The 16,907-nt window shown below is 42.4% G+C and overlaps 1 protein-coding gene across 1 annotated transcript in view; it reads left to right on the top strand.

The window, feature by feature from the left end:
- The first annotated feature begins 3,553 nt into the window (after nucleotides 1–3,553).
- Nucleotides 3,554–16,907, top strand: part of LOC308671233 (uncharacterized protein) — a 41,053-nt gene continuing 27,699 nt past the window's right edge. The window contains exons 1-3 of the mRNA XM_081333333.1: nucleotides 3,554–3,657; nucleotides 14,134–14,250; nucleotides 16,295–16,419. Coding sequence (XP_081189459.1) covers nucleotides 14,145–14,250; nucleotides 16,295–16,419 — 231 coding nt within the window. The 5' untranslated portion in view covers nucleotides 3,554–3,657; nucleotides 14,134–14,144. The remainder of the gene's footprint in view (nucleotides 3,658–14,133; nucleotides 14,251–16,294; nucleotides 16,420–16,907) is intronic.

The following is a 16,907-nucleotide window of genomic DNA, read 5'->3' as shown; positions in this document are numbered from 1 at the left end:
GCTGAACCCCTCCACAGGCTATTAGATAAAGGCAAACCCTGGATTTGGTCACCTCAACACGACAAAAGTTTTAAACTTCTAAAAAATCTACTCACTAGCAACGCTACGGTGGCACTGTTCAACGAACAGCTACCTGTATGTCTGGCTTGCGATGCCTCTCCCTACGGCATTGGAGCAGTCCTAAGCCACTTAACTAAGGAAGGTACGCAAACCCCTGTAGCGTTCTATTCTAGAACGCTGTCAAAACCTGAGCGCAATTACGCTCAAATTGATAAAGAGGCTTTAGCTATAGTTGCTAGCGTAAAAAAGTTTCATGACTACCTATATGGTCGTCCATTTACCATTTTTACGGACCATAAGCCTCTATTAGGAATCTTTACAGTAAACAAACTAACACCCCAAATACTATCTCCCCGCATCCTGAGATGGTCTACCTTTTTGTCAGCCTATTCATTCACCTTAGAATACAGACCAGGGAAAAGCATGGGCCATGCTGACGGGCTTAGCAGACTGCCCCAACCAATTATCGACCCAGACCCTGCACCAGCTGGAAAGATACTGGCTATCTCTGAACTGCCTGAATGCCCATTATCTGTCAAGGACATTTCTGCAGCCTCAGCTGCAGACAAAACACTGGGCAGAGTCTTAGGCTATGTCACGTCAGGCTGGCAATCCACACCCCCAGACCCAGAATTCCGACCTTATATTTTGAAACAAAAAGAATTATCCACCCATCAAGGATGTTTATTATGGGGCAGCAGGGTAGTAATACCAGAAAAGCACAGATTAAAGGTGTTAGAAAGCCTCCACGAAGGTCACCCGGGCACCGTCAAAATGAAAGCTCTGGCCAGAAGCTACGTCTGGTGGCCAGGATTAGACAAGCAAATAGAAGCACATGTAGCTGGGTGTTATCCCTGCCAACTTGTCAGAGCAGCCCAGCCCCAAGCTCCCATACACAGATGGGAAACAACCAAGACACCCTGGTCACGCATCCACATAGACTTTGCAGGTCCATTCCAAGGACAAACATTCCTAATAGTCGTGGATAGCTATTCCAGATGGCTTGAGGTGGCCCCAGTAACAAGCACAACTTCTGCAGCCACAATACAGGTTTTAAGGGGGTTGTTTGCCACACATGGGCTTCCGGATGTATTAGTCTCCGATAACGGCCCCCAATTTACTTCCTACGAATTCCAGAGTTTCACAACGGAGAACTCTATTAGGCACACCACCACGGCTCCGTTTCACCCATCCACTAACGGCTTGGCTGAGGTGATGGTGAAGTTGACCAAAGAGGCACTGCGGAAAATCATCACCGGCAACTGGCACCGCAGACTTGCTCAATTCCTTTTATCACAACACACCACCCCCTGCACAACTACAGGGAAGTCTCCAGCAGAACTTCGCTGGGGCAAGAGACTAACTACCAGATTGGACCGTTTACATCCCGACAGATCCCCACCAGACCCAGAGCTTCCCCTCCAGTACAGAACTCTCAGTACGGGGCAAGCTGTCTGGGCCAGGGACTACGGAGGGGGCAATAAATGGACACAGGGGGTCGTCTTAGAACGAACAGGTCCCCTATCATACATCATTGACACGGGAAATAATTCCCACATCCGCAGACACATAGACCAACTTCGGCGTCGCAGCCCACAAAATATGGGGGAGAGGGGGAACCTGGAAATGCAATCTGAACCACAGCCGCTGGCAAATGCACATCAAGACACCCCTGAACAATTGACACCATTACAAAACCCAGCACAACGAGACTTCTTCCATCAAGGAAACCCCGAAGCAAGAGGGTCAAGCCCCCCACCCCCCAAGCCTGATTCAAACACATACCAAGAAAAAGAACATACGGAAGAACCCATTTCCCGACGGTCCGAAAGAATAAAGACCCCCCACTTATTTAGAAGACTACGAATGGGGCAACCCCAAAAAGAAACAATCGGGGAAACGGCAACTCAATCAGAGGGAGGGGTAAGGGGTGTTGTGTATTCACAGGTTATTAATGTTAACATAAGTATAATTGAATACAGGGCTGAGGTAAAAGCCGCGGCAGCTTTTGACAGCTGTCAAAAGCTGCCGGACAGAACCACGCAGGCACCGCCGTCTGACAGCTCTCGGCTGTCAGAATCACCTGGCAACCGCACGTGCTACCGATGACAGCTCCGAGCTGTCAAAACCCAGCCGGCTCGGATTGGCGAAGCAGACGGCGCGGGAAACCGGCTCAGCCCTGATTGGTCGAGATGTTGACAGCTGCGAGTATAAATAAGAGCGCTGTTCTTCTGTTCCTTGCCTGGTTCTTAAATAAAGTTAAGTTGCTTAACTTTGCTGTCTCGCCTGCTCTCTTCGCTAAAGCACATCCAACTAGGTCAAGCAGAATGGGCATGCTTCAGATCCCGTCAGCCAAAGTGTGTTGGCTGTCAGGGACCAGAAGACGAGCCCTTTCTGCAGTGGCCCCTTTTCTCTAAAACATCCTCCCTTCGGAGAGAATGGTCCCAACCCAGTTAAGCCTTTCGTAAGGCCTTAAAAACCTGGCTATGTTCCTGAGCCTGAGGCACTGAATATGACAAGGGCCTCATTTCCTGGCTATATTACTAACGGACCAAATATCTTGCTCTGGTGTATCACGAATTGGATGCTTTTAATGTTTTTTTTAAAAAAAAACACAAAAAACTTGTTTTGATCTTTTTATTATTTCAAAAAGTTTTTTAAACTTTTAATTCTGTGAACTGTAAGCTGCCCAGAATTCTTGACTGAGATGGGCAGCCATAGAAATTGAACAAACAAACAAACATCACCAGCCCATATAAGACAGGATTACACTAAGATTATCCAGGGGTGCAGTAGAACTTTTCTCCCTTAGTTTGTCGTGATTGAGAGCCAGTCTCAAGATATGTCAACTTTGTTGTGACCCTTTTCCTTGGAGAGAAGTCAGGTCCCCACTGCATCTGGACGCAGGGGAAACAGGGGAAGGATAGGGATTGGAAATAAGGACAACAAATTTCATACAGGTGTTACTTTTCACAGACCCAAGGTTCGGTGGAGGGTTAGGGTCAGCAAAAGAAAAGGACCATAGAGAAGAGCCTTATTGATATGCTTAAATACACTTATATGTTCACCAATCTCACAAATGCAATTCTGGACAGCTAACAAAAATTAAAATTGTAACCCAAAGTGGGGGAGGGGCGGAATGTCACATGATTTTCAGACTCTAAGCCAAGTTTGTATGGTTTGTTTGGAAGTTAAGTATCTGCTTTTTAACTGTCCCATAGACTCAATGGAGTTTCCTAGAAATGGTCATAAGAATTCCTTCCTTCCTTCCTTCCTTCCTTCCTTCCTTCCTTCCTTCCTTCCTTCCTTCTTCTCTCCATCTCTTTTTTTCTCTAGCTACAGCCCTCCATGAAATGTCTGTTTATTTCCTGCTTTTATTTATTTGGTTTTCCTTCCCTATGAATACTATTGGAGCCCCAAGGTCTAATGAGATATGACCTATCTTCTTGCAAAACATTGTTAGCAGCAGTTCCAACTTCCTGCTAGAGAACCAATTACAGTATCAGAAGTTAAAAAGGTTGGTCAGTCGCATAACTGTCTTTATAGTTACTGTTAACTTCAAGGAAGCAAGGTCTCCCATTCTCTTCTAAGCACAAGGTAAGTGGCATGCATAAATCCTATGTCAATCCTTTTAAAGATTGCTTTCTGTCAATGTTTCAAAGAATTTGAGGGTTGACTAGAATTCTCCCTGAAGAGAAATCTACTTACAGGGTAACAAAGCTGACTTTATAAAAATTGTAAAATTAAAGACAAGCCTGGGACTGATTTTGTTTTTTCTACACTATGTATCTTTTTAAAGGCACAGGCATACAAATCCATACCAGGAGAAAGTGGGCTTCTCAAATATTTGTGTGTAAGTTAAAAAAAAGTTAGATGGGAAAATGTTTTACGTACTGTAACAGCTTAGCCACAAAAGAAGGGCATGGTGTACAAAATGGAGGAAGAACAGGATTGAATTTCAAGTAATGTTGGACTAAAGTCACACCTGTGTCATACCTCTGTGTGTGGAATTTAAGTGGAATTTACTTGTTTGGCCAATTTTTTTTTAATCCCATTTATATCCCACCTTTCTCCGAAGACTCAGGGCGGCTTACAATTTAAAGCACAAATCAAATGTGCTTAGCAATAGCCTTCATTCTATGTACCGTATATGCCTGCTTATTAGGGCTTTCGCCCCCCCCCCAAGCGGCATTATTACAAAGTCAGCTTATTGCCCCCAACAATCTGGGTCCTCATTTTACCTACCTTGGAAGGATGGAAGGCTGAGTCAACCTTGAGCCTGGTGGGATGCGAACCTGCAATAATTGCAGGCAGCTGGTGTTACTTAAGGAGGCATTAGCCCACTGCTCCACCAAGGCTCAGAAATTGAAAAGGCAGATAGTGAGAGGGGTGACAGATGTTTGCAAGTTAGTCAAGTGAACCTTTGTCATGTGGCAGTTCAGTCCATGTGGGTTCACTGACAGGTGCCAATCAGCCCCGATGTACCAGTTGTCGACAGGGGACAATGAAACCGTACACTAGTTTTGGGATTCTGTTTTAGCTTACGGGTAGGGTCCATGCTGAGAGATCCCTCAGGTTGCCGTCATGAGCTTACCCTGTTTAGAAAAGGATCCGTGTTCGTATCTGCAAATATGAAGCCTTGCTTTAAAGAGAGCCAGTTTGATGTAGTAGTTAAGGCATCAGGCTAACCCCCCCCCAAAAAAACATGAGTTCTAGTCCTGCCTTAGGCACGAAGCCAGCTGGGTGACCTTGGGCCGATCACTTTCTCTCAGCCCTAGGAAGGAGACAGTGACCAACCTCTTCTGAAGAACTTGGCTAAGAAAACTGCAGGGACTTGTTCAGGCAGTCTTCTAGAATTGGACAAGATTGAAAAGGTGGGTGGGGGGGGGTCGGGCGGGAAGTAGCTATGTGGTTTAGGAATTTGTGCAAACCAAGGCTGTTAGTTAGAGCCCGTGCCCTGTGCAAAACTAGAAAATGGATTGTCTCTCTTGACTAAATTAAACATGTGGTTGTCAGAAGGCACCACCTTTGCCCGTTCTCAGTTCCTGCTAGCAGTTCCAATAAAACTAGCCAGACAATCAGCAAAGCTCCAAGTATGTTTATTCAATCCAAAATTGTAGCTTTGGAGGGGTGGTCCTACTCGACCTGCCTTGCCATCCCCTTGCTATGGGTCTTTTTGTTTAAAGACGTAGCCGATCAGTATCAATAGAACAGAATGAATGTGTTTGCTTATTGAACAACAGTTCCAATTCTATCACCATGGTCCTTTTCCTCCCGTGTAAACCTCCCTTCTTTTCATATTCTGTTAAATCATGTTTCCTTATCTTAAAAGTGAAAGCAGGTCTCTTTTTAAGACAACAACCATTTGTCTGAAACGTTATTGGGTTTCCTACCTGAGCGAGGAGGTTGGACTAGAAGACCTCCAAGGATCCTTCCAACTCTGTTATACTATTATTCAAATGCCTCCATATTTAAATATATGTCTCTTTATCTGGAGTTAAGGGGTGTTTTATCTTTCCTACACCTGTGTTTTCTATACATACTGTATGTCTTCCGTTCTAGTTTCTAATGGAGAAGTCAGCTTTTATAAAATGGCATTTCTACTGCCTGTTCCAGGGATAGGCAATCTTGGCTCTTTTATGACTCGTGGACTTCAGCTCCCAGAATTCCTGAGCCAGCATGGCTCAGCTTGGAAACTCTCTCTTTCCCCTCAGCTTGGCTGGCTCAGGAATTCTGGGAGTTGAAGTCCACGAGTCATAAAAGAGCCAAGGTTGCCTACCCCTGGCCTATTCACTACCGCTTATATTTGGGAGCTGTCCTTTAGCTTAACCAGGGGCAGTAGTAGACAACTAACTCCAAGGATTCCCATTTTAATTTTCTTCAAAGCCTTGATAGCCCATATTATTAAACTACAGGTAGTCCTCAACTTACAACTGTTTAGTGACTATTCAAAGTTACAATGGCACTGAAAAAAGTGACCATTTTTCACACTTATAACCCTTGCGGCATCACCGTGGTCACGTGATCAAAACTCAGAGGATTATTATTATTATTTATTTGATTTGTATACCGCCCTTCTCCCTAAGGACTTAGGGCGGTGAACAGTGACATAAATATCAGAATGCACAAATACAGATATTGAAAACAAATTAAACCCTAATTTTGCCCAAATGCAGAAGATAGTTACCTTAAAACAATTGGGAATTAGCATGTATTTGTCCCAGGGTCACACGATCCCCTTTTGTAACCTTCAGATAAGCAAAGTCAATGGGGAAGCCAGATTCACTTAACAGCCAGGTTTACTAATTTAACAACGGCAGTGATTCACTTAACAGCTGTGGCAAGGAAGGCCATAAAATGGGGCAAAGTTCACTTAACTATGGTCTGTCTTAGCACTGAAAACTACAATCAATTGTGTTTGTACTACTGTGGTCATAGAGCTGTTGTTGGGAGGTATAGCTCAGAAACATGCAAAGATCCTATCTTTCCTTCTCCGACCATTGTGGAAAATTAAAATGCAGCTGCTAGACCCAAGTCAAGAAGACTTGAGTCTCCACACCACTTGGGGGTCCCAAGAGCCAGACCGAAGCCAAACCGCTGCTCAAGAAGGTCACAGAGTAACATTAGTCACTCAAGTCTTCCTATCAACTACTCTCCTCTAAAACATTTTCTCTAATACCATTCTTCTTCCTCTTCCACCATCACTTTCACTACTCAGCTGATCTTCTCTGATTGTAGGTACTTATTTGCTATCTCTTTTTGTTGGCTTCCTCTTTTTTTTTATTAGGACAATTTCTTTCTGCCAGATGGCAAGATTTCACATATCACAACCAGAACTTCTTGAAAGTGTTCTGTCCCGGTCAGTTCTGCTCTTAATTTTCTTTTCCCAGTTTTGTTCCCCCCTCCCCGCCCCAATCCACATATGACTTGACATTCCAAATTTTTTCAACCTTTCATCTCTCTGCATCTTCATTAAACGTTTGCTAGGAAAGACAATGCTGGACGTATCTGGAGGACGTCTATGGAAGTTTAGGAAAAAGCCTTCTGGGGATTCGTGAGGTTTTTATTTCTTTCCTGCTGAAAAAAGACCCACATCATTACTTGATTCTCATTCTTGTCCATCAGTGGCTTGTCACCGCTTTCTATTCTGCGCTTTCCTTTTCTGATCAAGGGTTTCAAACTACAGGTAATCCTTGATTGATGGCCACAATCAGACCAGAATTTCCACTGCTAACTAAATAATATGGATTTTTAAATGAATCACGTCCAACTTTATGACCTTTTTTTGCCTTGGGCAGGGGTAGGCAACCTTGGCTCTTTTATGACTTGTGGACTTCAATGCTGGCTCAGGAATTCTGGGAGTTGAAGTCCACGAGTCATAAAAGAGCCAAGGTTGCCTACCCCTGGCCTAGGCCTAGGCTGCTTTATGACTCGTGGACTTCAACTCCCAGAATTCCAGAGCCAGCCATGCTGAGGAGAAATGGACAATTTCCAAGCTGAGCCATGCTGGCTCAGAAATTCTGGGAGTTGAAGTCCACAAGTCATAAAAGAGCCAAGGTTGCCTACCCCTGGCCTTGGGTGTTGAGTGAATCACTACAGTTGTTAAGTGAATCATGTGGTTGTTAACTGAATCCAGCTTCCCCCATTGACTTTGCTTGTCATAACCCAGCTGGGAAGGTCAGTCACATGATCCCGGGATGCTGCAACTGTCATAAATACATGATAGTTGCCAAGTGCCAAATTTTGATCATGTGACCATTAAGATCGTAAGTGTGAGGACTAGTCATAAGTCACTTTTTTCTGTGCTACTGTAATTTCGAACAGTCATTAAACAAATGGTTGTAAATTAAGGACTATCTGTGCAAGGTGGATTTCAGCTTCTCTAGGCTCATTCTATATTGCCTAATATTTTTAGGTGACCCAAAGCAGGAAACAGGAAATCAAAAACCCACAAAAACCTAGATTTTCATTTGGGATATAAATCTTTCTACCCTGTGATACAGGTAGTCCTCCACTTACGACCACAATTGAGCCCAGAAATTCTGTTGCTCAGTGAAACAGAAAGTGTTAAGAGAGTTTTGCCCCATTTTACAATGTTTCTTGCCACAGTTGTTAAGTGAATCACCGCAGTTGGTAAATTAGTAACATGGTTGTTAAGTGAATCTGGCTTCCCCATTGACTTTGCTGGTGAGAAAGTCGCAAAAGGGGATTGCATGACCCCTTGGGACACTGCAACCGTCATAAATACGAGTCAGTTCTCTCACCAGCAGAATTCTGATCACGTGACCGTGGGGATGCTGCGACGGTCATATGTGTGAAAAACGGCCTTAAATCACCTTTTTCCGTGTCGTTGTAAGTTTGAATGGCCACTAAATGAATGTTTGTAAGTGGAGGACCACCCGTATAACTCTTGACCTCTTAACCCTTGCTTGTCATAGGAAAAAATAATTCAGAAAAAACCAGTTGTCTTTATCAGCAAAGGGGAAAAAAATATTGAAGGTCCATATTAAAGCAGTCCTTTTATGAGAAAAAGAAAAGTTCTGAGTTTCCAAAATTTCTTCATCAAGGAAGATAATAAAACTATGCCCAGCATGACTGGATAGGAGAGGAAGGAGTTGAGTTCCTGGCTGGGGAATTCTGGAAGTTGACGTTGCCAAGGTTGAGAAATATTGTTCTAAGATGTGCTAGAGTAATTTGCAACCATTAAATCTTCCTAGCTACCGAAGTCATGGAAGAGTTTATCCATCTCTCCTCAAAGCTATTACTCATGGGATTATCCATTGCGAGCGATGGACCAACAGATTCCTTGTCAAAAAATAAAATTTCCCAACTTTCCTCCCCAAACCATAAAACCTAAAGTGGCACTAACCTCACTTTTTAATCAATTATAAGTTAGGTTCTAATTGGGATTAGTGCTGAGCATAGAAATTCTGCAACATGTCTACTATGTCTGAAATGCGTTTGATTTTGAATTATTTCACTGAAGAGAGTTTTGGAAAAACGTTCACAGATGAATACCATATTTTGGCATTCATGGGTTGGACAAGGGTTGTATAAATAATTTCACTGTCTGGACATCTCTGCCATTGCAAACAAACTCTTTCGTGTTCAATATAATTCCTGAAAAAGTTTAGAAATAGAGTTTAGAACAGAGTTCCCCAACCTTTTGGGCACCAGGGACCGGTTACATGGAGAGAGGTTTTTCTGTGGACCGGAGGGTGCGTGGTTTTGTGTGCTGCCTGCATCCCATGGATGGGGCTTTGCTTGTTTGTGCGGACCGGTTGCTGGCATGCTGCGGCTTGGTACGGACCCGGGGTTGGGGACCCCTGGTTTAGAAGACTTATAGAGTTCAATTTTTCCTGGCAAGAGTACTACAGTACTTATTAAAGGAAGACCCATTTCTCTGATAAACCGGAAATATTCAGTTAAATTAAATAATCACCTAATTTCCCTTCCCGCCAATTAGTTGGAGAATTTTCCAACGCCATTTGTAAAACAATCAGAGACAGTTTTGCAAGATGGAAAACTGTCATTTTTATGGCAGCCCATTTACTTTATTCCTCTTGTTTGCAAGTTATAAAAGAAATTAACTTTTAGCAAAGTTAAAGAGATAGAGCACCGGGAATACAATAATTTATGATTTATTTCAAGCAATAAAGTAATTACTCTGTTGTGAATTAGGGCAGGGAAGGAACTTCCTTCATTAAGTTTGCTATGATTTCAGCATTTTGAATACTTTCAAGGTTAAGATTTTCCCACGTGAAATAGCCATATCTACTTTGAAATCTTGTATGGAGTATGTAATGATTTGATATCTGTATTTTTCGTCTAATAAATGGTTCAGGATCATTAATTATTATTTACTTGACTAAAACACTAGAGGGATGGAGAAACAGCAGAGAAGTGGCATAATTCCCAGGTAATCCTTGACTTACAAACACAATTGAGATCAGGATTTCCACTGCTAATCAAAGCACTTGTTAAGTGAGTCATGCATAATTTTATGACCTTTTTGCCAAGATTATTAAGCAAATCAGTGCAGTTGTTAAGTAAATGATGCCTTCATTAAGCAAATCTGTCTTCCACCACTGACTCTGTGTGTGTCATATGCCGGATGGGAAAGTAGCAAATGGTGATCATGTAACTCTGGGACACTTCAACTGTCATACATACATGCAATGGTTGCAGTGGTCATAAGTGTGAGGAGCAGCCATGTCACTTTTTCCACTGCCATTAAAACTTTGAGCAGTCACTAAACAAACGGTTGCAAGTTGAGGAGTACCTGTATGGGTCTAATCTTCAGAAATTTCAGGGGATTCAAAAAAGTCAGGATGGTGAGCTGTGACCATGCAGTGTGGAAAAATGCCAAGAGGTCAATGTATGGCCCTCTTGAGAAATTTGGCACGTCCAGTTTCAGAGTAAGGATGCTGTGAGAAAGATTGAAGTGACACTTGCTGGGTGTCAGGCTTGTCCCAACTTGGTTCTTAGGAAAAAAAGACCCTTGACTCCATGGTTGAAGTGAAAGGTTCATTTTTACTGAGCTCAAGCAGTTACAGCATAAGCAAAGCTGGATCTGAATATTCCCATGCAAAGCTTCTGTTTTTCCCTCATCCTTTTCCCCCCTCCCCTTGACCAGTCAACTAGTGTCCAGTCACATTCATTTTAGAAGTTTTGAGAATGGCTTTGAGCTTTTGGGATGGCCTCTTTGATGTAGTTTCGCATTCCACTCTCATGGTCTGTTGGCTGCTTTGTTCCGGTTTGACATCTCTGGTTCCTGTCACCCGTTAATTCCCTCCATTCCTCCCCTTGTCAATTTCCCCTTTCCCGTCCTCTCTCCTCCCCTGCATTTTATGGCAGGATACCAGTGAAGTGAGTTATACTAGAGAAGGCAAAACTGACACTGGGTTTTGGCTAAGGAAAAGAAACCACTCCCTGGACTTGTGGGATTTAATTGTTTTTGGAGATAATAAGCAATTTTTAATCATTTGGCAGCTCTCATTTTTTTAAAACTCCTTTGATAAACAGGACATCTTACAGTTGGCTAGGACTGCAAAATGAACAAATGAACTAAAAATAAAAGACAATGAAACTTGGAACAGTAAATAGAATTACAGAGTAAGGGAATAAAAGTATAACAAAGCCAATCTTTACATAAACAATCCAGAAACCTTTCTTGACAAGTTCATGCAGAGTTCAAGCACTGTGTCTCAAATCCAGAGGGAAAACCAGGTCTTCAAGACCCTGTGGAAGATTAGCAGGGTCAGCGCATCTGAACCTTGGAGAAATAGTCCCAAAGGTGCTTTTTCAGGAGCCAACTGGACTTTCTTGTTTTTCTTTGAAGACATTTCGCTTCTCATCCAAGAAGCTTCCTCAGCTCTGACTGGATGGTGGGGAATGGAAGGATCCCTACCATCCAGTCAGAGCTGAAGAAGCATCTTGGATGAGAAGTGAAATGTCTTCAAAGGAGAGCAAGAAAGTCCAGTTGCCTCCTGAAAAAGCACCTTGGGGACAACCATGACCTGGATGACTGAGAATCTCCATAGTCACTTGGAGAAGATAATGTCCCATGGGTCAGCCTTTGAGACATAGAAAGCATATTTCCTGGGTTTTACAGGTGATAATGTTCATAGAAGGGACTTGAAGCCTGTTCGTCCTCCCAGATCTCATGGAACAAGTAGCCTCACAAATAACTCTGCCTTGTGCCACGAATCAATAACTGAAATGTCCCAAAGGTGCTTCTTCAAAAGGCAACTGGACTTTCTTTGTTTTGCTTGAAGACATTTCGCTTCTCATCTAAGAAGCTTCTTCAGTTGTCCTTTAGCTCTTAAAGAAGCTTCTTGGAAGTTTCAACTGAAGTTGTTCTTCAGTTCTTGAAGAAGCTGCTTCGATGAGAAGCAAAACATCTTCAAACAAAACAAAGAAAATCCACTTGCCTTTTGAAAAAGCACCTTTGGGACAACCGTGATCTGGACGACTGAGAATCTCCATAGGCAATAATTTGAATAGTTTTCAAGGACAACCTCATGTAAAGTGCACTGGACTAGTCCAAACAGAAGGTGACCAGGGTATGAGTGACTGAGAGAATGGCACACATTTCGCACACAAGGAAGACCTGTGTAAAGGTTCTCCTGATCAGGGTTGCCACCTACTCTTCCATCAGACAATAGATAATATAAGACATAAGACAATATATACCAGTTCTGTTCTGGGGTAGGGCAACCTCATCAAGATTTAAAGGAAGAAGATCCCCAGAACCAAGGGGCCCCAGATCACCAGGTCAGAACTAGAAACCTGGAAAATTACAATTACTCAGTCTTACTTGAGTTGAACCAAAGCCTCTTCTTCTCCATCCAGATTCCCACAACCTCCAGAATCTTAACAGTATCACACGGACAACCTAGGACAGAGATGTGTGGCTGATTATCATTGGTATGTTGATAGTATCTGTTCCCATACTGATGAATGACCTCACCTAACAATTTCATTTACGTATTAATTAGAAGCTGGGAGATAGTAAAGCTCAGAAGGATCTTAGAGAAGAAGAGAGTAGTGCTACTTCTCTCTCCACTACTAATATTGACTGGAACTACTCCTGAGCAGAACCATTACAGCACCATGCCTCCCACTCCGAAACCTCAAAGCTGGTCTAGAAGGAAACCATGACCAATATCAAAAGCTGTTGAGAAATCAAGGAAAGATGTCCTTGGTACTCTCTGAACTTGAGTGTTTTTCTTGCAGACATTTCATTGCCCAAACTAGGAGCCCTGGTGATGTTACCTAATTTGGATAATGAAACGTCTGCAAGAAAACAACCAAGCTCAGAGAGCACCAAAGATCCCTCGTTTCAGTCTTGAGCTACAAATATTCTCCTTTAAATCAAGAAGAGTTAGGATACACTATCCCCATCCTGATCCCACCAAAGGACGACACACCTGCAATCAGTGCTATCTCAGTACTACAAAGTAGACAATGTGGGGTTGATCTTGGTATAGGAAGAGGTTGAATGATTGGTCTCAAAGCTGAATCCTGAGCTACAAATATTCTCTTGTATCGATAAATGGTGCGTTTTATTTAATCTCCACTTTAATTCCGTTTTAATATCTCCAGATTATTTCTACTGTAAACTGTAATGCAAACTTTCCTTGGAAATATCAGCAATAAAAAGATGTGTCCTTTGGGTGCAGTAGGTTGTTGGTCCCTCCTGCAGAAATTTATGTTTCTTCAAGATATCGCCTTTCCCAGACATAAGAGTTATTCTGTACCTATTGTCTAAGTGGACCTAGAAATCCAGCAAAATGAAAATCCTAGACATCGTAGTACACTGATATACCCATATCAAGTGTGTACACAAGCCACTTTCCTACAAGATCTTGCTTCTTGTTCTTCTGGCTGTGGTGGTTTCATATTTATTTAGGTGAGGTTTTCTTCATGATTTTGAAAATGCTGCTGTAATTTGATACAGGATTGATTCCAAAGAGTTTAAATGAAAGAAATACTAAATAAACAAAGGTGGTTCACAGCTCAAAGCACATTGCATTTATTATATTTCTAGGCAACTGGTTCTTAGCAGCTGTTTTCCATTCCCACAAGGAACTCACACTGGATATATTCTTGGGCTATAGCCAGGTTTCTTCACCTTTAAGCTGTGCAGACTGCAACTCCCAGAATCTCTTGGTCAGCATACTGGAGGATTCTGGGAGTTGAAGTCCACTCAGGTCAAAGTTGAGAAACACTAGGAAAAATTAAAATAGTTATAGTATGGTTTAAACCCAACACATTCCTCATACAGGTATAGCCACTACTTCTGCAACAAACCCTCTTTAGATCTTCTTAAAAGGGTCTGACGTGGATTGCTTGGACTGAGCTAACAGGGGTCTCCAAACTTGGCAATTTGAAGACTGGTGGACTTCAACTCTCAGAAGTCCTCAGCCCGGCTGGGGAATTCTGGGTGTTGAAGTCCACAAGTCTTAAAGCTGCCAAGTTTGGAGACCCTTGACCTAACACGTGAGGATGCTGGTTGGAATTATTTATTTAATTTTAAAATATCTTGTTCTTTCTCTTCTTCTGAATTAGGAGCCCTCAAGATGAATCCTCAGGTTGTTATGAGCCAGCCACAAATGGTGATGGTCCAACATCAAAGTCCTGAATGGCAAACAAGCTTACTCGATTGTTTCAATGATTGTGGAGTGTGTAAGTAACTATGTATACATCGTCAGGGTGGAGACAGTTGTAGACTTGTTGGGACTTGAGTAAATCTTGGACCAAACCAGAAGATTACTATGGTGGAAATAAATTTTCATTGGCATTGTGATTATGTTTACTAAAGGTAGGGCTACTGTACTTGGCTTGGGAACAGTAAAATCAATGTATTCTCTGGAAATAAATTCCATTTTTAAAAGTATGATTAAGTGAATTGCCACCATGCTACAAAGGGCAACTTCTGTTTTAACCATATTTATTCCTACAAGCATGCTTTCAGTTGGATAAAATGGGCCTGGTGTCAGGTGTGCAAATTATGATTAGCACAACCACTTATATGTATCCCAGATAGATGTGTGAAGAGAGGCTCCGTCCAGAAAAAAATATATACCTTAAAATTTATTTATTACATGAATGTGCTCTAAAATTTCTCAATAGATTTCCATTACTATGGGAATCAGTTCCCCTTTTATGCAATTTTGGAAGAACAAGGGGAAATCCATCTCATTCTCCAATTTTATCTTGACTTGGCTCCTGTGGACAAAAGATAAATAAAGAAAGATGAAGTATGCATGGCCTTTTAATTCCACTTATGTTTTTTTAATGTTAATGTCTAAGAAAACTACAGGAATTTTATACCCAGCGTGAGATCTAAAAACTGAAGGCAGAGAAAAACAAAACCATTTGTAACCGCCTTACACACCTTTTCTCATCCTGCTATCTCCTCCAGAGCAGACATGGGGAACTATGGCCTTTTTATGACTTGTGGGCTTTAACTCCCAGAATTCCTGAGTCCCAGCCAGCTTCTTGGCAGCTGAGATCGACATATGGTAACTGGAGAATTCTGGGAGTTGAAGTCCACAAGTCATAAAGGGGCCATAGTTCCCCACGTCTGCTCTGGAGCAATATTTCTCAATCTTGACAACATTAAGAGGTGTGGATTACAACTCCCAGAATCCACCAGTCACCATATGTCAATCTCAGCTGCCAGGAAGTTGGCTGGGAAATTCCAGAAGTTGCAGTCCACCCCTCTTAAAGGTACCGTGATTATGAAACACCAGTCTAGATGCTTTGTGACTCCCTGCATTGTCAGCTCTAATTCCTGGCTTAGAATCTCTTGACTTAACAAGGTCAAGTAGTTTCACAGCACTAATTACATTGCCAAAGATGCTTCCGATCCAGGTCTTTTATCTCTCCCTTGGGACTCTGGTTGATCCTGGGAAATTCAGGAGTAAGCCACAAGGAGTGCTATATACTTCCAAACATCTGATTCCTAAAGGGTTATTGCCATTTTTCCAGGTATCCCATGCACCTTGGGGGGGCAATGATGTTACATGGTTTACTGAGATGCACCCATAAATGCCTCTGCTGCTGTGTTCTGGATCTTCTGTAATTTCGAAGTAGTCTTCAAGGGCAGCCCCATGCAGAACACATTGCAGTAGCTCATATGGAAGGTGACCAAGGCATAGGTGACCCAGAAGAGCAATGCCCTGTATGGGAAAGGCTGCAGTTGGCATACCAGTTGAATCTAGACAAAGGAACCTTGGATACAGCTGCCATCTATTCAATGAACAGAGCAGAAGGACACCCAAACCTGCATTCTAGTTTTGTCTAGAGGTCTGTTATGGCTAATCCTCGATTAACAGTAACAATTGGGACCAGGATTGATGTTGCTAAAAGATGCAGTCATGAAGTATGTTAGACATGTGACCATATCCACTTAGCAATGTGGCATGGCAAGAACCTTTCTGCTGCTTTCCTGCTGGCTTCCCCAGTGACTTGGCTCGTGGGAAGCTGGAAGGGAAAGTCAAAAATCGCAATCATGTGACTGTAGGAACTCTGAGAGCTGGTTGTAACAACCACTTGTTCAGTGTTGTCATAAATTTCAGTGGCCGCTGAATGAGACATTTTGTTTCATAAAGAGCATGTGGTACTTACCTGGGAGAGGAATCTCTCTATGGGGTGATCTTACCATGTATCGACACAAAACTTTATCCAGATGGCATTTGCAAAGATCTCTCCTTCCTTTTCCTAGGTGTGTGTGGATGGCTTTGTCCCCTGTGTTTGGGGTGCCAAGTTGCTGCAGATATGGATGAATGCTGTCTCTGTGGCTTAAGCATGGCCATTAGATCTGTCTATCGGACAAGATACGGCATTCCGGTGAGTAGAGGATTTCTACAGCACTTCCTTCCTGTTTTCATTTGGATTTTGCAAATACCTTTAACCTGGTTGTCTATGGAGATTGTCAATCATCCAGGTCATGGTTGTTCCAAAGGTGCTTTTCCAAAAGGCAACTGGATTTTCTTGGGGTTCCCCCCCCCCCGCTTCTCATCCAAGAAGCTTCTTCAGTTCTTTTCCTAAAGTCCATTTGCCTTTTGGAAAAACACCTTTGGGATGTTAACCTGGTCCTTGAATTAACCTTTTTCTGAATTTGTACAATACTGTACATTAAATGGCAAAAGTAGCAACGGATAGATTTGCACAGCATTTTGAGGAGAGAAACCACGAACAGCAAAGAAATGCAGAATGATATGTGATACTACCCATTTCAGTTTTTCATTGTTACGGTTTTTTGTAAGTTTTTTTTTTCTGACTCAGATCTGATTTGCTGGATTTGAATTTTTTTACACCAAAGGTTTCTACCAAAA

This window comes from Vipera berus (genome assembly GCF_964194415.1).
Source record: "Vipera berus genome assembly, chromosome: 7".
NCBI lineage: Eukaryota > Metazoa > Chordata > Lepidosauria > Squamata > Viperidae > Vipera > Vipera berus.
Note: the sequence above shows the minus strand (reverse complement) of the source record. Positions and strands in the feature narration are given on the sequence as shown.